This window comes from Simochromis diagramma, unplaced genomic scaffold (assembly GCF_900408965.1).
Source record: "Simochromis diagramma unplaced genomic scaffold, fSimDia1.1 OVJJ01000320.1, whole genome shotgun sequence".
Lineage (NCBI taxonomy): Eukaryota > Metazoa > Chordata > Actinopteri > Cichliformes > Cichlidae > Simochromis > Simochromis diagramma.
In genome coordinates this window covers 12,141,951-12,166,635 of record NW_024386773.1, presented here as the reverse complement: position 1 = coordinate 12,166,635, position 24,685 = coordinate 12,141,951, and the positions used below count along the sequence as shown (strand labels likewise).

At 41.1% G+C, this 24,685-nt stretch overlaps 2 protein-coding genes across 4 annotated transcripts; one reads left to right on the top strand and one right to left on the bottom strand.

The window, feature by feature from the left end:
* The first annotated feature begins 111 nt into the window (after window positions 1-111).
* On the top strand, window positions 112-12,731 carry tespa1 (thymocyte expressed, positive selection associated 1). 3 transcript variants are annotated; one of them, XM_040008701.1, is made up of 12 exons: window positions 112-2,007; window positions 2,716-2,898; window positions 3,202-3,244; window positions 4,151-4,191; window positions 5,806-5,859; window positions 7,909-7,948; window positions 8,235-8,282; window positions 8,390-8,485; window positions 8,654-8,862; window positions 8,995-10,163; window positions 10,815-10,902; window positions 12,203-12,731. In XM_040008701.1, the coding sequence occupies exons 2-12, from the start codon at window positions 2,760-2,762 to the stop codon at window positions 12,292-12,294; spliced, it is 2,019 nt and encodes a 672-aa protein (XP_039864635.1). In that variant the 5' UTR covers window positions 112-2,007; window positions 2,716-2,759; the 3' UTR covers window positions 12,295-12,731. The 3 variants fall into 3 exon arrangements, with proteins under 3 accessions (XP_039864635.1, XP_039864644.1, XP_039864654.1); XM_040008710.1 differs by having other exon boundaries at window positions 113-1,861; XM_040008720.1 differs by having other exon boundaries at window positions 115-2,007; window positions 8,238-8,282.
* Window positions 12,732-13,009: 278 nt separating this feature from the next.
* On the bottom strand, window positions 13,010-19,200 carry tarbp2 (TAR (HIV) RNA binding protein 2). The gene is made up of 7 exons (XM_040008835.1): window positions 18,945-19,200; window positions 17,028-17,342; window positions 16,734-16,803; window positions 16,516-16,633; window positions 15,942-16,069; window positions 15,511-15,706; window positions 13,010-14,616 (listed from the first exon to the last, which is right to left on the bottom strand). The coding sequence occupies exons 1-7, from the start codon at window positions 18,995-18,997 to the stop codon at window positions 14,459-14,461; spliced, it is 1,038 nt and encodes a 345-aa protein (XP_039864769.1). The 5' UTR covers window positions 18,998-19,200; the 3' UTR covers window positions 13,010-14,458.
* Window positions 19,201-24,685: the final 5,485 nt, after the last annotated feature.

The following is a 24,685-nucleotide window of genomic DNA, read 5'->3' as shown; positions in this document are numbered from 1 at the left end:
GCACAGTTTGTTTTTTTAAATTAACAGTTTCTACATTAAGTGATTTTTTTGTGAATATTTAAAGGAAAATACTAGATATGCATCATAGTGGAAAATGTTAACATTTATTTAAAACATGACTTTTACAGCTTTTTACCTGTAGGTGATTATTAAAAAGTAAGAATAATCAAATAAAAAATGTTATTTATTAATCAGGTGACAAATGCTGATTAATAAATAGCCTAAATCAGGGGTGGGCAACTCATTTTAAGGTTATAATAAAATTCAATAAATACTGGGCAGAACTGAGTTCAACTCATTCGTATCTTTACTGGTTTCATTAAATGACGCTTATTTTCCCATTTTTTTGTACTTTACTGCATGGATAGTCCTGATTTCTGAATACTCTAAATCCCAGGACTGCCCTCTTCTGACAAGAGACCTCTGATGTTGTGCGAGGAATCTGCAGGAGCCACTCTTCCAATTTCAGGGTTACAGCTTCTTACAGCTCCTCTTACCACCACGATTACTTTGGGCTATTCCTCCACATCTGCTCCAGTTGTTCCTTCAGCTTCTGGTAGTTCTCTGTCTCCTCATGCTCCTTCCCAATGTTGCTGTCTACTGGTATTACCACAGTCATCACTATGTCTGGTTGGTTGACCCGCAGCTGCTTGTCGGTCTGGAACTCAGAAGTCTCACAGGACATTAGGATCTTGCTGTTCTTGTAATCCATATGCAACACAGATGTTCCTGTACACTATCCCAGCCACTTTGTTGTATCTCTCAGGGTATGCAGTCCAAGCTTGTGTCTTGCATCCTGTTACTATGTGTTGGATAGTCTCTGGGGCGCCGTTGCACAGTCGGCAGTTTGGGTTCTGTCAGCTGTGGTAGAGTCCTGTCCTTTATGGTGCTTAGGGCCTGTTCATGTGCTGCCATGATCAGAGCCTCTGTGCTGTCCTGTAAGTCATCTTTTTCTAGCCGCTGGTAGGATTTCTGATGTCAGCTCCTTCTAATATATATATGAGCATCTCTGTCCAGAGGAGTGCAGTCCCAGAGTACCTAACATAATGTGCAGGACCTTCAGACTCCCAGGCCTCTGGTAGAAGACCTGGGCATAATGATTAGATGAATCAGACCCTTCAGGAGGATGGGCCCTATAGTTAGAGATTGTCACTATAGTCAAATTTAGAGGATACATCACATGTGTTAGTCAGTGCAAAAAATTATGCTAAAATGTCAAACTGGCATTAAGTGGCACACTGCACTGGGATGTTGGGATGATGGCTACAAATGGCCTCTGTACTCCCATGGCATTAGCAAGGCTACACTTTTTTTGGTGTCTTCATGGTACACTAAGATAGAGCAAATCTGCTTTTTCTTTTTCTATTTATGATTTTCATTGCAAAAATAATATTTATTTGTTTTGTAAAATTCAAATATCACAGGAGAGGTGCAAAAAAAAGACAAGCACTATTTGCCTGTCATATGATTTGCATTCAAATCACTCGTGTCGCATCAGCTTTGCCTCTGACATTTCCACAGACCTGTCTGTGTTTTTGTTTCTGCAGGATGTGCAGCAGCTGCATCCCACGCTGATAAAACTTTTGTATTTCAGACGAGATGCAAAGTTACTTCCTACAAAGGCTTCTCAAACCGCTTCACCGCCAAGATCCGCGCATATTCAGCCCGACTTATAACTGACTGCTTTCGAAAGGAAATCACCAGAATCGTCGAGCGGTCGTTGATAAACGGGAGCCTGCTGGATGCAGTTTTAAGTGTTTTGTAAAGATTGCAGATGAAGTGTCTCGTATTTAAGTCGCCACATACAGGAAACGAGACAAAGAACGCCTCTGATACAGAACTGAAACCTGCGCCGATGAAGGTAAGGCTGCTTTTCGGTTGTCAGCATTGATTGAGCTCTAAGGCAGCATGTAGACGCTTCGCTGTAGCTGAATGGAGAAAATCTTACTCCGTCTCATTATCGAGAACATACATCCAACATACGGCTCCTGTAAGCTGTATTATCAAGTAAGTAAATAATTATTCTTAATTAGTGTAATCATATATATTTAATGGTTTACATCTCATCGATAAATTTATCTAAACTACACTTGGTTTCCCTTACACATTAAAGTAAATTACGACCTTTAATTAATAATAACTGCTTTTACTTTGAAGGGGTTTAGACTGAACTGTTAGTCAGTCATACTGAAGGCAACTAGAAGCGACCTTATATCATTTTCTATTATCTGTGTTTATATGTGGTTCGCACTGCTAAATTCACTTCATGAACATTTAACCATAACATACCAATTCTTAATGAATATTTATCTATACATGTTTTATATTGTGTCTGTTATCTTGTCTCCAGCTGTCCTGGAGGTACAATATTTCACCTGACCTGTTTGTCTGACTTTGATCAGCCTTAAGCAGTATAGTCTCTGAACTTAATGTCATAGCTAGATTGATTTGCGTGTAGCCACCTCATTTTTACTGCAATATCAAGTATAATCTATGCACAGATGTCTTAGAAACACTACTGATAAGGAAGCGGCTGTTAATATCCCTATGCAAAAATGGGTCAATTTTAATGAGAAGGGAAATATCACTGAAAATCCTGAATACAATTGACTTTAGAGTAAAAAGGTGTTCATTCTCCTAAAGTAAACATTAAAGCCTAACACTGTGTTGCTGCTTCAACATTTCATCCCCGGCTCTTTTGTTGCACCTTGGCAGCTTTGACAGAGCCATGTCCCCCGGCTGTCCTGTGAACTGAAGCGATGGAGAGCTCATCCTCCACAGTGAGGCGGCGAGCATGGATCAACAGCAGCCGTCAGCGGGTCACTTTGGAAGACCCGGAAGGGCCTCTGTGCCCGTTCCCATCTGCCTCCATAGCGGACGATGATGTGTTCTCTGATGGTAAGAGCAGATTCTGGAACGTGGGAGGGATCGTCCTCCACGGTGGTTTATTATTAACTATCTTCAGCATACATCAAGTGATCAGCTGAACTTGAAGATACCTAAGTAGCTGGATACCCTGTTTATTGGGTAAAGAATAAATAGTGGGTTAAAAAATATATTTGTTGTGACCAATAGCAAAAATAACACGAGTTTATAACAGGATATACATGACAACAAGCGGCTAACTGTCAGTTAATAATAGCACAATGCATGTGTTCCTTCAGTGGGGATCAGTCATAATCTTAAGTGCGATTTCCACAGGTTGCCTTGCGGGAAAGATTGAGAACTGGCTTCTCAGCTGTGGGTAAGTCAACTTGTTTTACTGCTTGTTTTTCTTGTAAGATGATATTTTGAGCACTGAAGGACAAGTTGTAAGTCACTGGAAACTGGTTAACAAAGAGCAGCGCGTAGCAAGTGGAAACTCTCTGAAGTCAGGTGTTCCAGGAAGACGCTGCAGCAAGGCAGCCGCAGTATTGTTTTTCACCAAAGTCAACTTTGATGATGACTTATTGTTGTTCCATTGGAAAAAAATAATTTTACAATGAACTTTAAACTATAAAACCAGTGCTCCGAACTGACCTTCTGCTGTCTTGGGAACACTTGTTTGCAGAAGATCAACCAGTGTTAAGTGTCACAGAAGGTACCTGTTACTGAGTATGATTAAAATATGTGGCCAGGGTATCAACATATAGATGTCTTCAGACGTAAGAATTTTTCATCACATACAAACTAAACCTCACAACTAACTTCTGCTGCTTCACTCTTTGTAATATTTCCTTATAGAAGAGGGAAAATTATATAACTGGAGGAAATAATCATTTCCTTTTTTTTTTTCATCAAACTGCTGCAAGGAACACAGACAGATTAGTTCACATTATGTCAGTTATCAAGAAGGAAGTTGCATTTAGTGGTCAATGAGTTTGCATAGTCTGCGTTTTCACTGAAATGGCCTGTAACACCAGAAAAGAGTACAGTAAAAGAAATAGGAGAGAGTAACCAGGCTAGTTTGAAGCAGTTATTACATCTACAAGAGGAAGCTGACAGATTCCAACAGTAAGTTGATTAAGAAGCAGCTCTCACGAGCTCTGGCAGTATCGTGCTGCAGATGAAGCTATCTATGCAAACTTAATCACTCATTTGATAAAAGCATGACACTGATTGGATCTCACAGCGGGTGTGTTCATGTTTTAAATATTGGAATATTTTACAGGTCAGATGCCTGCTCAGAGAACAGCGGTCAGCTGAGTTTTGGTGAGTAGGAGCTGAAACAAACCTCAGCTTTAAAATATATTGGCATGCAGTATTACTTTTCATAATACTGCATGCTGATACTTTTATCAGGGTTTCAGATTCTGATGTTATGTTATCAAATGTTTCTGTTGTCAGTGTTCTAAGGAGCTTGAAAAGAAAAGCGTCTGGACTTCTTTAACTTGCTTGAAGACATTTCACCTCTCATCCGAGAAGCTTCTTCAGTTCTAAGGTCAAAAGGTGGAGAGTCCCAGATTTAAACCCAGTGGGAGTATCCCCCCAAAGAGGGACAAAGGACCCCCTGATGATCGTCCACCTAATCACATGAGCCAAGGTGTGAAAACGGGTGCAGGTCACAATCAGCCAGGGTTTCGGGTGAGCTCATTGTGAAACCTGGCTCCACCTTATCATGCGAATTCCTGAGGTCAGATGGCCCAGGATGTGAGTGGGCGTTAAGGCGTCTGGGAAGGGATCTCAAAACTTGATTATAGATGGCAGACAGTTGGTGTCGTAAACCACCGCCTCTGTTCAAAGATGGTCGCTCGCAGTGGACATAAATGGCTTCTTTCACTCCTCTTTCAAACCATCTGTCCTCGTGTGAACATTGGCATCCTCGAAAGAGTGACCTTTGTCCTTAAGATGCAGATGGACAGCTGAGTCTTGTCCCGTGGAGGTGGCTCTTATATGTTGTGCCATGCGCTTGTGAAGTGGCTGTTTGGTCTCTCTCAAATCTCTCCACATTGGCCATCTGACCTCAGGAAATCACATGATAGGTTGGGGGCAGGTTTCACAATGAGCTCACCCGAAACCCTGGCTGATTGTGACCCACATCCGTTTTCACACCTTGGCTCATGTGATTAGTAGTAGTAGTAGAGGATCATCAGGGGGTCCTTTGTCCCTCTTTGGGGGGAAACTTCCACTGGGTTTAAATCTGGGACTCTCCACCATTTGACCTTAGAACTGAAGAAGCTTCTTGGATGAGAGGTGAAACGTCTTCAAGCAACTTACAGAAGTCCAGACGCTTTTCTTTTCAAGCTCCTTAGACTACGATGACCTGGATGACTGGGAACCTGCACAGACATGTTGTCAGTGTTCCTAATTTGAGCTGTTTTTCATTCAAATGAATCACCGAACCTCAAGGAGTTTATTATGTTTAACTATTACACTCAACAGCATTGTTTGTTCTGAGATTTTAGCCTGTTGTTAGATAGGTGGTAGGCAACCTGATGATGTCATTATAGCTGATACAGATAAGAACCTTCAGAGGCCAAAGATAAACCTGTGTGTCAACTTTGGTTGCTCAGCTCCTATTTACGTACATGTTTGCAGGACAACAAATAGACGGATGTTTTGTGTGTCATAGTACGATAAGGAACTAAAGCTGTCAAAAGATTGTGGTGGAGTAAAAAGTAGAATTTGTTACTCCTTTGGAGACGCAGTAGGCGATTTTAAGTTTTAATTTGCACGAAAACGAAATGGTGAGGTAAAATACAAGTTTCTCATATTTGCTACATTCATAATAATGTACATGGAGGAAGTCTACATTACATTTTTTAAAATTTATTTTAAAAGTATTTCTCATGTAATTATTCATGTCTGTGACTTTCTTGTCTTCAGAGTCTGTGCTCCAAGCCGGTAACTTTGCTGATGACCTGGGTCTTGGAGCAGATGGTAAGCATATGCTGTACATGTTCATGCATGGGCAGACAAATATACATGACTGCATGCATACTTAGTGTTATCCTAAAGGAATTTTAGGAATTACATAGATTTTTGCCTGGGGTTAGCTCTCTGTGTCAGCTCCCTAGTACAAAGAGTGTGCGATGTGCCACTGAGTCAGTGTGAGAATAGCAAAGGAGTGTTTCTGGATAATTCACATTGATTGACTGGAGATGTCAAAGGTCCTGCCCCTTGCTCTCTCTGCTAACTCTTCTAAATCAGACTGAGTGTTTGTCTTCACGTGACTGCATCTAACGCAGCTGTCTCCAACCTTTTTTGCGCCACGGACCGGTTTATGCCCGACAATATTTTCATGGACCGGCCTTTAATGTGTCGCGGATAAATACAACAAAATAAAACTAGTACCGGTACCGAAAAAAAGAAGATTTATTCATAACACACGTGAAAAGACCCAGGAAAACCGAGTTAACGATCAAAACGATAACAAAATAACGCTGAAAACCGATAAAAACCCTGAAAACCATACATTTCACACCTGAGCCTCAACTCTCGCGGCCCGGTACCAAACGACTCACGGACCGGTACCGGTCCAAGGCCCGGGGGTTGGGGACCGCTGATCTAACGTATTAATTCCTGTTAAAGGAAAAAGGAAACTGCAGATAATGACAACCCCAGATATTTCTTGAGAATAGTTTTGCATTAATTTCCTGAAGACGTAGCCATAACCACTACTTTTCTCATATTCATCTGAAGATTAGTCAAGCCCTTAAACTAACCTTCATGTGTTCTCTGTACAAATGACGTGATACATGCTTACCCTTGTAAAAGACTAATAATAGAGCAGACTATATTACTATAGGAAACTTGACTGTGCATCCTGATGTTTTTAAATCTCTGTTTATGTTCAAATTAGACTGAGCAGTTTATATGTCAGTGACACACCCAGTGTTGTGCAGTGCCATGAGGATGTTTTTTGAGAAAGCTTTTGTTTATAACTCTTATGTTATGTCATGAATGGGCACACTTATTAAAATAAAATACAACTTTACACATATACAGATTCTTATGGATCACATGGAGATCATATATGAAAAAACTGTTATATGATTGTTATTGTAGGGGTTAAACAACAACATTAATAACCACCTAGCGGATATTCGGACTCTGGAACAATCAGCTTAGTGGATTGTAAGCAAAGGTCACAGGTTTTAAGACTTGTTGCTTAGACTGAACAAGAGGTCTGAAACATTCTTCAGATATTTTTGGCCCATTTTTTTCAGCAGTGTTTCAACAGTTGCTACAGATTTGTTGGCTGTAAATCTGTGATACAAATCTTCTGTTTCACTAAAACCCAAAGTTGCTATTATTGGATTGAGATATGGTAACTGTGGAGGCTCGTCCGGCCCCAACAACCATGTTACATTCAAAGTCACGTAAATCATCCCCATTCTGCTCAGTTTGAACTTCAGCAGGTTGTTTTCACCATGTCCACATGCCTAAATTTATTGAGTTGCTTATATGCGATTGACTGATAAGAAACTTGTGTTAACACGCAGCTGAAATTGTGTACCTAACAAAATTCCTTTTAATATTAAACAGATAATTCAACAAAAATACCAAAAACTAACTCACATATTTTCCACGTCTCTTACTGAAATAAAACTGAAACCATACAGTGTTCAAAGTACAAAGTTATTAAAGGTTTAAGCTGTCAAACAACGAAAGCTCACTCTTCATTTACACAGCCATTAATTAACAGAAGTTATTAATTTGAGACAGGTTGGTGTTGTTGCTTGTTAGAGATCTTGATTGTCCCTTTGCAGGAAGCATTGCATTAAATGAAGGAAGAGTAGCGCCGAAGGGGATTTTCTACATTTACTCACATCATAGAAATATATCTACAACTTTATATCCTCTGTAGCGTTTTGTCTTTCCTGATAAGTGAATTTCTTCCTTGAGCAACCCTGTGGTATTGTGCCTGGGGAAACTGTCGAACCCAGAAGTGTTGTAATTTATTTTAACATGCCTTCCTTGTTTCAGCTTCTGTGGTAGAAGATGGAGCTGTTAAACCTGAGCCTGGGTGAGTAGTCAGCATATAAGCATGTAGTTATGGCAGTAGCAGCAAAACAGGAAAACAACAAATATTTGGTAAAGAACTGGTAGTCATAGGCATATAGCATAGGTGATCTTTACACTATATTAAAGGCATTTCTCATTTAATAATTTACTTGTAATATACAAAGCTTGCTGTGTGATTGTTGTCCATCATGTGACTTTATAATTTTACAAAATCAGTATTAGAGAAACGTAAATAAATGATCTAATGTTATTTATTTATAATTTTGTTTCACTGTGTGGTGACCGAGAAGCTTGGCGCGACAGCCGTCCTTCAGACAAAAGAGCAGGCTCACCAGGTCAGTGACCAACTCTTCCACACGTCAGAATAAACAGATCACGCACAAATAAAGGCTTTAACGTGCAGGTTGGATGCAGTCTAACATCTGACACGTCTTATGTTCAGCACCCCACGTCAAGGACTATGTTTGCCATCGATGAACTTGGGCCACAGCATAACTTCTAGCTGCTTCTCTGCCTCAACCTGGAAAAGTACATCAACGTGAGTCTTTTAAAGGATTTATTATTCGCCAAATTTTCAAAAATGGTTTTCAGATGACATGGTATACACCATTTCTAACATATTATTCACTATAGTGGTTGCATCTTTGATGCTTTGATGATTACGTTAGCTGTAATACAACATTTTCTCTCCTTTTTCTCACACTAGTATATCAGATGTCCTCGAGTTGTGTTCAGAGGATGCAGAGGAGACTTTGTATGAGCTGGGTTTTGGCTGTGAGGAGCCACAGGTTACTGTGCGCATCCCTCCTCGTTTCTTTACCTTTCCTTCTCAGGCTCAGGGCATCAACTTCCGACTCTTCTTGGATTCACAAATAAGGCGGATAAGAGAAGAAGACCCCAGCCTCTCTCTTGCTAGTAAGACTATCTAGTTGTAGTTCTTCTGTTGGTTAGCTTGCTTTGACTTCTGTAGCTGTAATCTGTATATAATTATTTGATCTGTGATAAGGTAAATTATATACATTTATATAAGTCTCTTGATTCCCATAGGTCGTTTCAGACAGGTTCAAGTGCTGACAGCAATGGCCAACGCTTTCTATTCCCTGTACTCCCACGTGTCCCGCACTCCTCTCCAGAAACTGTCCACACCGGAGTTTACCTTCTCTTCCTCTGTGCAGAGGATCGAACGGTTCAGAAGCAGCATTCGAAGTGAGCCACGCTCTCCGGTAGAGAGACTGAAGGACACTGTCAATAAGATGTGTCTCTACACGGGCTCTCCCCGGGGGTCTGACTCCACCTCTCCACAGCCTTCACCCAGGAAAAGATCCAGCCTGCCAGAAGTTGTGGATATAGTGTGGAAAAACAAGAGTGGAGTTAACAAGAAGCTGGATTTGGAGGAATGTAATAGCAATAATTCAGCTATGGATGTTAACCAGATCACAGACGGTGAAAATGGGCTGGAAACTCAACAGTCAACGACGGACATGGAGATTCTCGAGGACAGAAATAAAACCTGTGAAACGGAGATGGGGGATGATAATAAACAGCCAAAGGATGTTGACTCTGGTGAAAATGACTCCATGACTCAGGGTGTAAGAACATCTGTAGCATCATCATTATCAGAAGAAACTGTCATAGAAACCGACTCTGAATCATTTTCATGTCAGCCAGAGCCAGACTCATGTTTGACACAAACTAACAAAAGGACAGCGGAACTAAAGCCTGTTGCCAAGGTTACATACGATTTAATTTGCCCCCAGATAGTCGAGAGTGTACACCGGGCACCTTTTTGCAGTCAAAGGACACACAGTCCGGAAAGTTTGACTCCCCCAGAGAGAGAAAGCACAGATAAATCCTGTTCTGTATCACACAAATTCAGTCTACAAGCCTCCGTGACAAAGTCTAACCTGAATTCACACACAGACGATGTTGCCTCTTCAGGTGAGGCCACGCGGGGGGACGCATCTAGATCACTTCCTGTCTCGGAACCCAGTGGTAGCTACACTCATTACTGCATAACTGTGACTGGCTGGGAAGGCGATGATGTGCCATCCTCTTCTTCGAAAACATCAGATTCTAGTCATGCTTCGCATGGTTTCTATGGTGAGAAAAAGTCTCCTTCAGAGAAGCAAGGACAGTTTCTGAATCCTCTGATGCATCAGAGCCTGGGCAAGCTCTCCAGTAACCTTCAGCAGGTTAATTCCTTTGAGCTGGAAGAGGTACAGTAGTTTTACAATAGGCTTCATGTTGCTTGTTATCTCAGCACTACCATTTGAAAAGAGTTTAACAATGCTTGGCTGACTTTCATTAAACGAAAGCAAACTGAGTACGTCACAAACTGATTCAGTAAACATTTTCCAAACAGGCTCAAGTCATCATAATCATATTAGAACATGATGAAAATGGTATAAATGGATATAACAAAATGATCAAATTATTACTCAAAAGCAATCTCACCTTCAAATATTCCATATGTTCTTTCCTCTGATAATGTTTGGTATTGGCGATGAACCATTTATGATTCATAATACGTGGGTGTTTTGTGTTGCTCACTTTGACCCAGAATACAGCCTGCATTAGGAATATGTCTTGCGCTTACATTTTTTCTCTTTCAAAAGGATTTTGATCATTGATTATTGTTTGTTATGTAAAGAAAAACAGGCCAAATAACAATATTATTTATCAGAAGTATTGAAAACCTAACCAAATGATACAAAAGAGGCTCTTATATTCACTTATATTTGGCTTCAAACACTGTATAGTGATAGACATCTATGATGCAATGACTTCTTCAGCTCTTGCTGTGTGTAATTGTTCATGAAATTATTTTTTAAACAGTTACTAAGCAGGCATTCCCCTTGTCTTTTTAGGTGCATAGTGCAGGAGAGGAAGACTTGGGACAGTCAGAAACTCCAAGAACTACAACCTCACCATTTTCAAAAAAACATCCATACAAAGGTACCCTGTGTACATCTCATTTGAGGAACTTGACTTTTATTTTGTGAACACAGTTTATGGGAATTTGACTTGTCACAGTTTTAAAATAGCTGTTTGCAGTTAGCAGTGGTCATAAACTCGCTGACAGAAAAAAAAAAAAAAGATGCACACAGTTATAACAGTTAAAATGTGTGAAGTCAAAGGGTGTTGCCATGTAACACTGCTCAGCTTCATGTGAATAAACTTTGAGCTTACTGGAGGTCTTGTATTGAGGTCAAATGAGGAACTGAGTAATTCAGGCAAACCCAGGTATAAAAATATACACTACTCGTGCTGGGTTGGACCCCTTTTTGTCTTGAGAACTGCCGTAATTCTTCACAGATTCAGTAAGGTGCTGAAAGCCTGCCTCAGACTTTCTATATTGAAATGACAGTACTGCGCACATCTGTGATGGGAATCTCCCATTCAAGCACATCCCAAAATGCTGTGTTGCACTGAGATCAGGTGTGTGTGGAGGTCATTTCAGTACAGCGAACCCACAGTGATTTGAGCTTTGTGACGTGGTGGTGGAAGCAGCCATCAGTAGATGGGTACGTTGGAGTTATAAAAGGATTGTCAGGAGCAAACAACGCTTAGTTCATACTAAGGGGGCCAAAGTGTGCCAGGAAAGTATCACCCACACCATTACACCACCACAGGTCTAAACCACTGATGCAAGGCAGGATGGATCCGTGCTTTCATGTTGTTTACATCAGAATCTGACCACACCATAGGAAGGTTCAATGCCTCAATGTCCGATGTGTTGTGTGTTCAGAGATGCTCTTCTGCAAGGCCATTCTCCTCTGACATCCACAAGGAATTTTTCACCCACATAATTGCTGCTCACTGGTTATTGTCTCTTTTTTGCACCATTCTCTGTAAACCTTAGAAATGCAAAGAGCAGCCCATCTGGCACCAACAACCACGCCACGCTTCATATCACTTAATCTAAATCACCTTTCTTGCCCATTCTGATTCTCAGTGTGAACTTCACTAGGTCACCTTGATCATGTCTGAACATGAACATGCCTGACTTGCAGCCATGTGATTAGTCAGTTAGATAAATGTGTTAATGACTGGTCGTACCTGCTAAAGTGGCTGGTGTGTGTATGTTTGAGCATGAATATGAATTCAGCATCAGATGAGAGCTTGACAGATGTGTACACAAGTAGCTCTGCAGGTGTGTGTTTCTGTGCCTATTTAGGTCAGTGTGCTGCTGCACTTGTGCTGCACTTCCCAGAGTTTGGAGAACATATCTGACTGTGTTTGCTCCCTCGTATAGGTGAAGTGGTCCGCGGTGACAGTATGCAGTCGGACAGCAGCGGCTACGCAGACGAAGAAGTCAGCTCCTCATCAGACAGACACAGCAGATGACAGAAAGCTCATGCAAACAGCATGTACGGCAGTGCCTGAGTTTGTGAAACTCTGCCGAGGACTTCCTATCAAAATAAAATCATCGTACTGTAAGACTTGCTCATGTCACGATTTTAAAGGTTTTTTTCAGTGAGAATATTTTTGAACAAAGTATTAAGTTTTTCCATTGTGCTCATATTTAACAAAGATTATTGTATTCTTAATAAGTAGACAGTGGAAAATCTTTTATTTAAATGGAAATCTAGTCATAATACAGGTGAAAGGCTGAGTTTCAAAGATTATTCCTGTGGAGCTAACGTTTTAATTCCATTTATTGTTTTTGTATCACAGCAGAGGAGCATCACAAGTTTAATGTCAGCATCACCATCAGTTTCATGCACCTTGAACTCAATGTCAGTGTGAATAAAACTACACAAATGTGTCCATCCTGCATTGAGCGACAGACGTTTTCTGTAGTAGTGCAAAAAATAATTTTATTAAATGACTTCACAGCATTTTACCAACTAACAGCTACAGTAAGGCAAGGTGAAGTGACACAACAGGCAGTTACAGAGAATACTCTGGAAGCCAGTCATCAGCTTTTATGTGGAAACTTATCAGTCACATCAACAGAAAAACAAGGGGATTGTTTTAATACTTTTGGAAGTCCACATGACATGATGGCTTTGTCTGGTGTGTGATATTGAAAGCTTAACACACGAGAGTGAGTTTAATGTTGAGAAGAACAAACATTTATTATAAAAACTCACTGTACCGCTTCCTTTTTCTGCCAACACATAGCTGGGTCTTTATCGCAACAGAAATGAATTTGCAAACTTAACGTAAAGTGTGAGAAAGAAAAGAAATTAGACTGTGACACATCATGAAACTACGTGAGGGCAATTCATAACGGAGTTTCCCAAATATTAATGTTATTTAGAAAACATAGCCAAACATTCAGAGCACAGCGCAGCAGACAGTCAGCTTTAATTTGGGGGGTTTTAAATGTAAGAGCCTCTAACAGTGTTTTGGGGGTTGCTTAGCTTTGTTTGTTTGGAAAGTTAAAAAAAAAGGTTTGCTTACACGGCAAAAGTAGTCGTTCTGAAACATAATAGACTAATTTATGTCACTGCGTAACGGACTGATGTAAAGCCAGCATGGAGGCTAGTTTGACACATCATGAGTAAATGGGAAGCTGCCTTTGCTGAATCTGACAGTAAAACTATTTTACTCCTCTGAAGACCCAGTGACATGCTTTTATTTCCATGGAAACAGCAATGTGAAACATTTCATTAAATAAAACCATTTTCAACTCCCTGATTTAACATCAAAGTTACCTTAAAAAGCCCAGAACATTAAAAACATTATCAAGACACTGGGATTTCAGATGCCACTGTGTCAGTTCAACTGACCAATTAGAACATATGGGGGGGGGGGGGGGTGGGGGGGGTCTATTGTAAAGGCCGCACAATAATATAAGTGGACTGTTTCAGAGAGAGGGCAACAAAAGGTGTAGCCACAAATAATGTGTTTATTAAACATTAAATCATATAAACCTAATCTAACAGACCCAAACAAAGAACTAGCATGTGACAGGGGGGCTATTTTCATACTAAAACCAACATTTTTTAACACCTGTGTGTAAAATGGTTAATCTTCACGATGATTGTCCTATGACAATAACTCAGCAGTCTCTTTTTCTTAATTTTTCTTCAAGTCTGGGCTCTTTTAGGTCCGTGCATGAAAACAGGGATTTAACAAAGCAGCAGTGAACGGATGACTCCACTCCATTTTCTTCAGACCCCTTTCACGCCCTGGTCATTTCACGGCATCAGAATTTTATCTCAAGTAATTTGCAACGTATAGTTTACCACGATAGCACCATTTATAAATTCAGATGAAAACAACTAGGGTGATATAAAAAAGTAAAAATACATAATTAGTGATAAATATTGTAAATGTCAAGTGATTTTTTTTGGGGGGGGGGCAACTAAATCTTCATTGGCATCATCAATAGGACTTTTAAAAAATCTCGGGGCATAAAGAGTCTTCATTTCTAAATTTGAGGTAATTCATGTTATTTGAGTTCATCACAAAAGTGCCTCCGTCATCCAAAGTAGAAATTTATGATGGCATTTTGTAGTGGTGAGTTCAAGTCTGTGAGGGAGGGGGGCTGACACGCTCGTCATTTCCCTCCTGCCATGATTTTGAGGTACTGCAGTGCATTGTGGGCTGCGTTGGCTCGGGCACCATCTATGTTTGGGGCGAAGCCGTGACACACGGTGATTGGCTGCGTGGAGAGCTCCACGAGACACTGACACAGGCCGCTGAGACTGCGCTCCTCTGAGGACAGAAGGAACAAAATACAAAATCACGAGTTTCATTTTTGCTGCTACTTTTTAAATAATATCATAACATATGTGTGGTGTACTTCAGAATGAAAGATTTGATAGTTAACATTGTTATTAATACTGTACATCTAATTCAATGTACCGTTATTATATACAGGCATAATAATAATATGATCAAAACTACTGTAACTAAAACATATATAAGAATATAGTAATAACTACCCTCATCTACTGCGTATTTTGAGAAAAACTAACACTTTTGTCACGATTACATAGATCATATAGTTTGCAGAAGATAAAATAATGACCGTGACAGGTTTTAATACTAAAAAAAAGAAAGAAAATGTGTGTTAATTACACAAATAAATCGAGCAGAGATAACAAACAAATGCCAATAATTCGATTCATTAATGTAAATCTGCTACGTTAAACTGTTGTTTCGGTGAAGAGCTTTAAGCGCCTTGTGATTTGGCGCTATATAAATAAAATTGAATCGAATTGAAACTGTCCACATTAAAAAAATGGTTCTACATAAAACCAAGATAACAAGCAGCTGCAGGCTACTTCCTCAATATCTGGTGACAGTAATAACGACCACAACACAGCTTGCCTTTTTTTTTATGGGCATGACATCAAAATCGACCCTGTATCCTCTGCAAGTGCGTGCAGATGGTGCAAACCAGATGTGAAACAGTAAGAGGCTTTCACAACCTAACAGGTTTGATCTTAAGCAGCGCAGTGAAAACTCCACTGAATTACCATATTTAACAGATACTAACAAAAATGCAGCTCTTCCTGTCAGCAGGCGCTTTGTATACCATCCTCCTTTTAACGAGAATGCAAGAACGCAAGAGAGAAGTGTGACAGGTACGGTCTGTGAACTCACCAAGGTCCAGGTAGCTGACATCAAAGCGCTGCTCCAGAGACAGTTCACTCAGCAAAGAGCAGAAGTTGGAATCAGAGGGCATGCCCAGAGGGTGGCTGCGGAGTTGGAGGATCTTCTCACCGGCAGAGTTACGCAGAGAATCCCACGTGCAGCTGAAGCCTTTACTTTTACCCGACTCCGCTCTGCTGCCCATGTTCTGTGCATGCAGGAATTAATGGACAATGTCATTACGTGCCATAACCATGAGACAGAAGAGTAACAACAGAGCATATGAATCAGAGATTATGCTAAATTAATAATGCTTCAGGAAATACAGAAAAATAAAATTTACAAAAATATTTTGTTACTACGTAGAAGTGAACTAAACTGTAATTCCTCTAATGATGCTTAATAAACATTTGTCAGTCAGTGTAACAGCGTTTGATTCCCACCATAGTAAATGTATCATCTTCGGCATCAGGATCATTGCTGGTCCTCATATCTACGGGGACATCATGTATGCGTGACAACATCTTAGCTGCTGCGTTTCTCTTGGCTAGCTTCTTAGATGTACCACTTCCTGGAGAGGAAGAGGAGATTGCATCAGAAACCAAAGGATGTGCTTGATATCTCTTAAGTTTTCATGCTTTAAGAGAGTAAGTCAAGGAACGTCACAACTTAGTTGACCAGTGTGAAAGGTGTAACAAAAGATATATGATTTTGCTCAGTTTTATTAAGCTGTTTTCTATCAATAATATTTCATTAGTGAACACACACAAAATTGTGTTTTCATGTCTTTGTGGGGACATCTAATTGACACAATGCTTTTCCTAGCAGCTTACCTTAACCATTAAAATTGAATGCCTAACCCTAACTGTAACCCTGACACTAAAACCACATTTTGAGTCTCAAAAATGAAACTCGTGGGTCAGGCATTTTGTCCCCACAAAGATCTGTAAACATGGTACACACATACACACGTGCACACGTGCACGCAGGCTGAGAGACTGAAACAAAGCAACGTACCGATTTCTACAAATCTCTCCACTCTGCAGGTCATGGTGAACTCTTTGCGATGTGCTGGACCAGACTCTTGAGTGACCGTGTACTCTGGCAAACGCCATCCTTTCTGCACCACCAGCTCCTGACAGAACAAAGTAAAAAAAGAAACCAAAAGTTGGAAAATTTATAAGCCGCAGAAATAATGAGAGCAAAATGAAACCTTGGTAGCTGTCTGCGTTTACCTGCAGAGCCCCTACAGGGTTGCATTCAGACTGCTGTGAAGTGCCTGTGGTCTTCATCTCTGACTGGGCACTACACAGAGGTTGAGAAAAAAACAAAAAAGGAAACAATGAAACCACACAACGCTCTATCTTACTCTTGTTAAGTGCTGAAATGCTCTTCATAACATTCAGGCTGGCCTGCTTATTAGATGTTTAAAGCAGACTAAGCTGGATGGATAAACATTTTTAAATAATTTTAACTGTAATGAGGTTGTTTTATAAGAAAATAAATAAAAATTAAACAGAAAAACTGACCCATCTGCATCAGTAGACACATCAACCCCAATAAACCCGTCTACTCCAATACCAACTCCAGCAGGACCTCCGAGGCCTCCCTTTAGCATCTTCAGAGCAGCCTCAGCTGCTTTGTGCTTGGCTGCCTTCTTGCTGGGCCCCTGGCCGGTGCAGCTGATCTCTCCGACGGAGACGCGGAACGTGAAGTTGGGCTGGTGGGCCTGTCCCTCGGCCTTCAGCAGGTCATACACTGGGGTCTTGCCTATCCGCGTTCCATACTCCTGCAGCAGACTGATGGGCGTCTTTCCGGGATTCACAGCCAGCATTTGCTCAATACTACATAAGAGAAAAACCTCGCATGAGACAGACTCTCCAGAAACACCTTTTTATGCAAACAAGAAGAATAATTGTATATAGGGTTTAATATACTGCGTGTAACTTCATAGTTTTACTTTGTTATTTCTTATTTATTTTTATTTTCATTTTTATATCTATATTTATTTTATTTTTTAATCACTCTAGTTTTTTTATTCCATTAAAAAATTAAAACAAAACTATTAGGAGAGTAAAAATCTCACTAAATATTATGGGGAACTATATTTTTGATACTTTTTCTATATATTTTGAATTCTCTGTCTTCAAATTAGAGTTACAGAAACAATTACAGTTACATATATCTATGCTTATATTCACCAATTAAATTAGATTTTAATTCCCCTGAAACTTGACAGAAATATCAAATAATGTTGACAGAAGAGTAGAATAAAAAAAATTAAGTAAAAAGAAGAAAAATGCAATGATTTCAAAGTCTGATCTGTGTAAAAAATATATGGCTGCAAAAATGATCATAAAACATCTGTGCAAAGTTGTGCTTCATTCTCACTGGAGAAACCAAACAGCCACTTCATAAATGCACGGCACAACACAGAAGAGCCACCTCGACAAGACAAGACTCAGCTGTACGTCTGCATCTAAAGGTCAAAGGTCACTCTTTCAAGGATGTCAATATTCACATTTTGGACAAAGAAGACAGTTTGAAAGAGGAGTGAAAGAAGCCATCTATTTGAAGCACCATTTTTGAACTCTCTGCCACCTATAGTGTAGTTTTGCGATCTCTTCCCATGTAACTCACATGATAGGGTGAAGCAATGTCTCACAATGGGTTCACCCGAAACCTCTGCTGATAATGACCAACAACCTGTTTCACATCTTGGCCCATGTGATGAGGCACATGATCAACAGTTGCTTACAATCTAGGACTTTCCAGCATTTGGTCTTAGAACTGACGTAGCTTCTCAGATGAGAGGTAAAACATCTTCAAGAAACTCAAAGAAGTCCAGTCCCTTTTCTTTCCAAGGTCCTTAGATTACGATGACCTGGACGACTGAGAACCTACACAGACATTTCTTTCTCAAGCCTTCAAGTGCAAACTGTACACAATAATGTGCTTTAATAATGAATAATTCAGTGTTACAACTAGATAAGCTCTATGGAGCTCAGGTCCTCAAACATGGATAGACTTAGACCAAAAAAACAAAAACAAAAACCTTTTAGTGGAGATTTCCTGTTTAATGCACGTGCTGTAGATCAATACAGCCATCGCTGATCTAATTATTCATTAATAGTCACTTTCTATGGGAAAGGGGAAGCTTACAAAAGTTTTCAGTGTGAGTGTAGCCACTTCAGTATCGGAGAGTCTGAACACAGTGTGGAAACTGAGTAAAACACCACGAATGTCACCAAAGTCTGCAGCAGCCCCGATGCCGTCATTCTGGCGTCACAGTTTTGCAACGTGCAGCTGTCAGGGAAAAAAATGCTAGCAGCTCGTGTTTACAGCTCTGTTTCTGAAACCCTACTAAAAGCCAGCCTTCTCGTCTTGTTTGTTACTGGAGGAGGAGTGTGGTGGTCTGACCGGGGGAGCTGTTAGCTTAGCTTTACCTGGAGCACCCGGAGTTTCTCTTCCAGCTGTCCGATGCTGTCTCGTCGTTCATTCCCTATTTCACGCAGACAGAGCCGGTCGGTTTCGGATGGCAGATCCCCCCCACCAAAACAGACACTTGCTTTCATCAGACGCTGTTTATTGTTCCCCCTTACAGATGATGAGGCGACGGCATAAAGCGAAGCCCCCCCGTCACTGCCGCCCCGACAGACTACAATAGCGGAGTCCTCTGGCGCGATGATATGACGTCATCGGCTCACTGCGAAACATCTGTTTTGGCACATTTAACGTTGAGATTTCACGAAACAATGTCTTTCTATGGATGGTACAGACAGAAGTAAACAACAGGCGTCAATCCAAGTATTTATGCACATTAGAGAGGTAAAAGATTCAGACATTCTTCTTTCGGCTGTTCCCTGTAGGGGGCGCTAAACACACCATCTGCTGTAGCATCGTCTTCTGTCACACCACCCTACTACATGTCCTTTTTCGCTGCATCTATGGATCTTCTCAGTGGTCTTCATCTTTCCCCCAGCTTGGCAGCTTCATCTCCAGCTCAAATCTCAGCATCTTCTGCTCTGCCTGCTGTCTTTTGTGAGAGCCATCATCTCCAAACCGTGAACATGGTCCACATTTTTTGGTAAATGATCGCTTTCACGGTAGCCAATCTTCCACCTCAGGCCACTGAGGATTTAAAAACAGATTGATAAGAAAATAGAGAAGTCCTGCATCACGTTGACTTACATTTGTTACTTAACTTTTAAGTTATTTGTTTAGGCTGTAAATAAAAAATGGCATTACAGTTTATTTTTTTACAGTAATTTCTACAGTTGTATATGTTTTGCATGAGGTAGCTAAACTGTGTATGTGCCCAATTATAGGCTACAGATTTTGATAAGTTTTACTGGGAATGGTGTGGTGTTCCTAAATGTAACCAGAAGAGGGCGACAGTTAGCTATAGATTCCCCCTGCTGACAGCCCTCCCTGTCGGGTCCCTGGGATGTCCAGCACCTGTCATATCCACTACAGACCAACGTGGCAACACGAGAAATTCCTTTCGTGTAGTGGACTGACCACCCTAAAGCTGAAAATAAGGTTTCGAAATCAGATATGCCCCAAAGTGTTTATTCTGAAAACATTCAGAGTTAAACCTCTCCATGGAATAAAAAAGGTTATAAACTTTCAAAAGAAATATTTTCAGCACTTTTAATTTATTTTAAACAATTACAATGAAAAATAATTTACCCAAGTAAATGTTTTTACAATGATATTACAGTCAGGCAGCTCTTTTAATTTGGGATCTTTTTCCCTGCTTGGTTTGGAAAGATGTGTCTTCATAAATAGCCAAAGGAACCGTGCAGACCCCAGAAATCATCTGAACCCACAACGTCAGAGTCTCCTTTCCAAATTATGTAGCAGCGCTTTCGTAAAATGTTTCATTTTATTAGCATTTTCCACCTTTCCATGAATTATCTTTAATTCCGGGGATCAACAATTAATCCCATGATGGTGCGCTTGCAAAGCCCTGCTGGCCACTGTCGAACCGGAGCTCTGAAAACTTCGTCCACTGGCATCAGCGTGTCAGTGTGGATAAGCCCGCTTTGCCAAACGCAACACAAAGTGAACTGGCCATGACAATGAGTAGAGCTGCCTCCCATTTGAACTCCTAAACCTACAATCCGAGCAGCGTGATTTATCACTGACCTGAGTATCTGTGACCGGAGTGCACCCCTCCTCCTCATTACTCATACTTTCAGCGTTAATTTGTCTTATTCTCCGAGACTTTATTTATCAGCTGAAGGCTCCAATTTATTGACCTATAATGTGATAATGTAAGCGTTTTTATTGAGCTTGTGGTTAAATCTTTGACTGAATGAGATCAGCGATGAATGCCATCTCTTAGCAGTTACAGTATACTTCATCCAAATTGTATGCGCACATCCACAAACACACTTTCCTTTTCCCTGCCTTGGCCTGGTGCATTAGTATGTGTGGTTCTTTGCTTGCCAAAATCATCAGTAGATATCTTGAAGCCTCGAGCTGCTCTTTTTCCCTCCTTCCACAATATGATGTGTTTCCTTTTTTGTGTGTGTTTTGATCCTTCTCTTGCGGCCAGGCTGCGCTGTGGTGAGGCGCGGGTTCGAGTGGCGCTCCTGTGTTATTTTTGGCAGCAGCAGTGGTTGGTGGCTGTTGAGGAGAGAGGAGACAGAAGGGGGATAGCATGAAGACCAAAACCAAGGCTGTTTAAGGGATTTCTGTCTGAAGGAATTGCTTTGTAATGATCGCACACTCATTATGGATGTGCGTGCGTGCATATACATTCACTCACGCACACAGAAAAAAAAAAAGCTGGCATGCACATTTGTTCATTTAACACTTCTCAAACACCTCATATACATGCTCCCATTCACGGACCACACACTCAGTGGCTAAATTGCCCAACCTGTGATTTCTTTTTTCTTTTTCACTGAATCTACACGATCCACTAGCTGTCATTTGAATATATCAGCACAGTCACACATTTGGTTAAATTTCTGTGTTTCTGTCACACTGGGAGTATCTTTTGCTGTGAATGTTCTCTCTTTCTCTGATGGAACCAGACTGAGACTGACATGCTCAGGCAACACGCAGTGTCAGACATTCACGCTCCTCCCTCTGCGCTTCTGAAAACACCATTTGAAAAAGATTTTCTCCGACTCCGCTCTTGGCCACAGATCAAGAGAACGTTATTACTCGACTTTATTTATTTATATATTGTGGTGGTAATGTGTGTGAATGTATGCGCGCTTGTACGTATGTGTGAGTGAGTGATATGTAATTGTGTATGTATGTGTGTTAACCCGCAAAGATATTTCAATTTCTTCAGAATATTAAATAAACATGCAGCAGCAGCAGCAGCTTCAGTGAAGCGCTGCCTGCCAGTGGGTTTTGGGTTGGATGGGTGGCGGTGGTGGTGGTGGTGAAGGGGGAGAGGGGGTTTGTGGCCGTGGCTCTGGGGGGGTGAGGCAGCTCATGGTCAGGGCCCCCGCCGGACACACTGGCGCCTCGCGCTGGAGGACTTCTGAACCACCACACTCCTCCACCAAACCCTGCCAACCCTGGCTCCCAGCTCCCACTTCCAACCCAAATCGCTCCGTTCTCCTTCTGCGTTTCGACTCTCTGTCTCTCTCTCTTCTCCCTCCTTCCTCCCTGACTGTTTTTTCCTTCTTCAGTTTCCTCATTCTGTTGATTCGCATCCAGATTCATTTACTATTCGACTCCGTTCTTTTTCTCACTTACTGCTGTTCTTTCAGTGGCGGTTCTCCCCGACTCTGTTTTCTCTACCTTTTCTCCTGAGAGCTGTGGGTTTTTACACCTCCGCCACCCCTTCTCTGCACTGTCTCTCTTAAATCCCTTCACTTTAAATGTTCCAAGGAAGTATTTAGTGGCTTGACTTAAAAAAAGTAAACAAGGATGGTTTGGGCTCTGTGTCAGTCAGAATACCGTCAAGATAGTAAGCATTTTCAAAAGGAAAGAACACTTTAATGGTGCTCTAGATATTTGTAACGGTATTAGGTTATAATGGGCCATCAATTTTCTGAGTGGTTTTCCAACCAGCTCCAAGAGATATAGGCCTGCTTGTCTTGAAAGAAAGAAACTTTCCATCATGGCAAAAATGGGGTAAACCGTGCTTTGCTGTATATGTTCTCGTGATAGATTCTGTTAAAGCTGTGATTTGCACGCGAAGACAGTCAGGATTGGGCGTACGTGATTATTGACAAACAGCCAACGTGTGCACCTCATTCAAAGCCCGTGAGCAAACGTGTGTGTGTGTTTTTTTTTCTTCAAAGAATATCAACTGCACCTATTACTGCGCATATTTGACTTATGGATGCCAAACATCCTAAGTTGAGCAGATATGTCTTTACGTGTCACACATGCAATTTTCTTAACCTAATTTTCCCCTGGAAGCAATTTGTCATCCGGAGGCCATTAAATGGGAAGCATATTATCTTTTTAAAGGGGCACAGAGTCACCCACAACCCTCCCACAGTTCCTATAAACAAAATGGCCTCATTTAGTGGTGCATTTGGTGCGTTGGGCAGTGAGGGAGCACTTCTTTTTAAACTTTAAAGGGACTTCACAGACTAGGGGAAAAAAGCTTTAATATTGTAAGATTAGCATTGGAAATAAGAGAAGCATTACAAGTTTGATGGTGTGAGGCGCACGGCTTATACTTGATTCATTAACACCAAGGTCGGCCAAACCTCGATCGCCAGTGTTACGGCGAGTGTAGCACAGCGAGGAGATTTAGGAAGTAATGCAGTAGGATTGGGATTGAGTGGAATTTACTGCGCAAATAAAGCAAAATCCACAAAGATGCTTAATCACTGAGAGACATCTTTTGTACTTTGAACTTTTTCATAGTGCAGTTTCCGCTTCAGCCACGTAAAGCACTGCTAAAAAAGATAAAAACAAATCATCAGCAAAGCATGCTTGACCTTTTTACCTCTTGCCCTCTGTTACCTGTAATGTCTTTCTCCTTTACCTTTGTTTCGTTTAGCCTGACCTCTTTTGCTCTTCGGGTCGTGCTATGGTTCACTCAGGTCACTTTACTTTTCCACTTTGCCACTAAAGCCTTATCTTGTTTTTACTTGCGGCCTGGCTGTTGAGCCTCTGGGCATGCTGACATTCTTTCCCATTTCAGCCCACTGTTCGCCACAGAGACCCTGGCACACCTGCAGACACCTGCGCTTTTGTTCTGCCTCTCACAAACCCCCGCCTGCACATGCAGGCAGGTAGAGGTAGGGGTACTTGTGCCTGTGGCTATATCAGAACACAGCCCATTGTTTTACGTGACTAATCAGTTAGGACCGGATAATAGCAGGAAAAGAGGTTAATTAGCATTTTGTTCAACACATCACGATGAGGGCTTTCATTCTAATGAACTGGAATCTGATCCCCTCCCCGGAGTAATTCATTAAGCTTGAGTTTGCGTAACTCATCGAGTCGTCAACGCTTAACAAAACACCGGGCGAGGAAATATTCTAAAATTGCTTCTTTGTTTTTGTTAGATCGGAAATTAGTTGCACGATGGCTTAAGCAGGTGTGTCTAGGATCCTCTGGAATAACCTTTTTAGTCTTATTAAGTCTGCTTTTGATTTTGTAAATGGAGCAAATGGGCACTTGTGGGCAAACCATATGGAACAGATTGTCCCAGCTTCTGCTTTTTGCCTCTATGTGTCACTGCATGTATATTTTCTTTTTACGCCGTTACTTGAAGAAACACTTAATGTTTCCTGGCTTTCTAAATAAAAGAAGTAAAAATAAAGTTAAGGCTACAGTATACCACCACCACTGCAAAGGCAGTGTATTTTAAAAAGGCAGAAAATACCAGTAGTAGCAGAGGTTTTAAAAGCCACTGACCGTCTTCTTAACCCCCCCACCCTCTCTCGCTGGCCTGACACACCCTACCCATACCTCATTCCCCATGTTTGCCTTTTATGTTGTGGACTCGACCGTGTGCCCACTTCAGACCACCATAAACATGTCGGCCCTTGATGACAGAGTCGGCCCCGGGACGTTTTATATAAATTGACCTCAACTACAGCTCATTAGAAGCCCTAAATTGGAACCATGCAGCCTGGGAAGTGTAAATGTTACAATAGTAGAGTCAGTAGATTCAGGGGGGTTGAAACAGCGCAGGTCTCCTCTTCACTTCTGTCATGAAAGTCTTTACTTTTATGAAGCCAGTGTTTTG

Bases quoted from the DNA above. Each gene is read 5' to 3' on its own strand.
- tespa1 (XM_040008701.1), top strand. From the start codon at position 2,760: ATGGAGAGCTCATCCTCCACAGTGAGGCGGCGAGCATGGATCAACAGC. The intron at 8,486-8,653 runs GTGAGTCTTTTA...TTCTCACACTAG, and splicing joins ACCTGGAAAAGTACATCAAC to TATATCAGATGTCCTCGAGT. The intron at 8,863-8,994 runs GTAAGACTATCT...TGATTCCCATAG, and splicing joins CCCCAGCCTCTCTCTTGCTA to GTCGTTTCAGACAGGTTCAA.
- tarbp2 (XM_040008835.1), bottom strand. From the start codon at position 18,997: ATGAACGACGAGACAGCATCGGACAGCTGGAAGAGAAACTCCGGGTGC. The intron at 16,634-16,733 runs GTAAACGCAGAC...TTGTTCTGTCAG, and splicing joins ACCCTGTAGGGGCTCTGCAG to GAGCTGGTGGTGCAGAAAGG. The intron at 16,070-16,515 runs GTACGTTGCTTT...CTTCCTCTCCAG, and splicing joins GGAGAGATTTGTAGAAATCG to GAAGTGGTACATCTAAGAAG.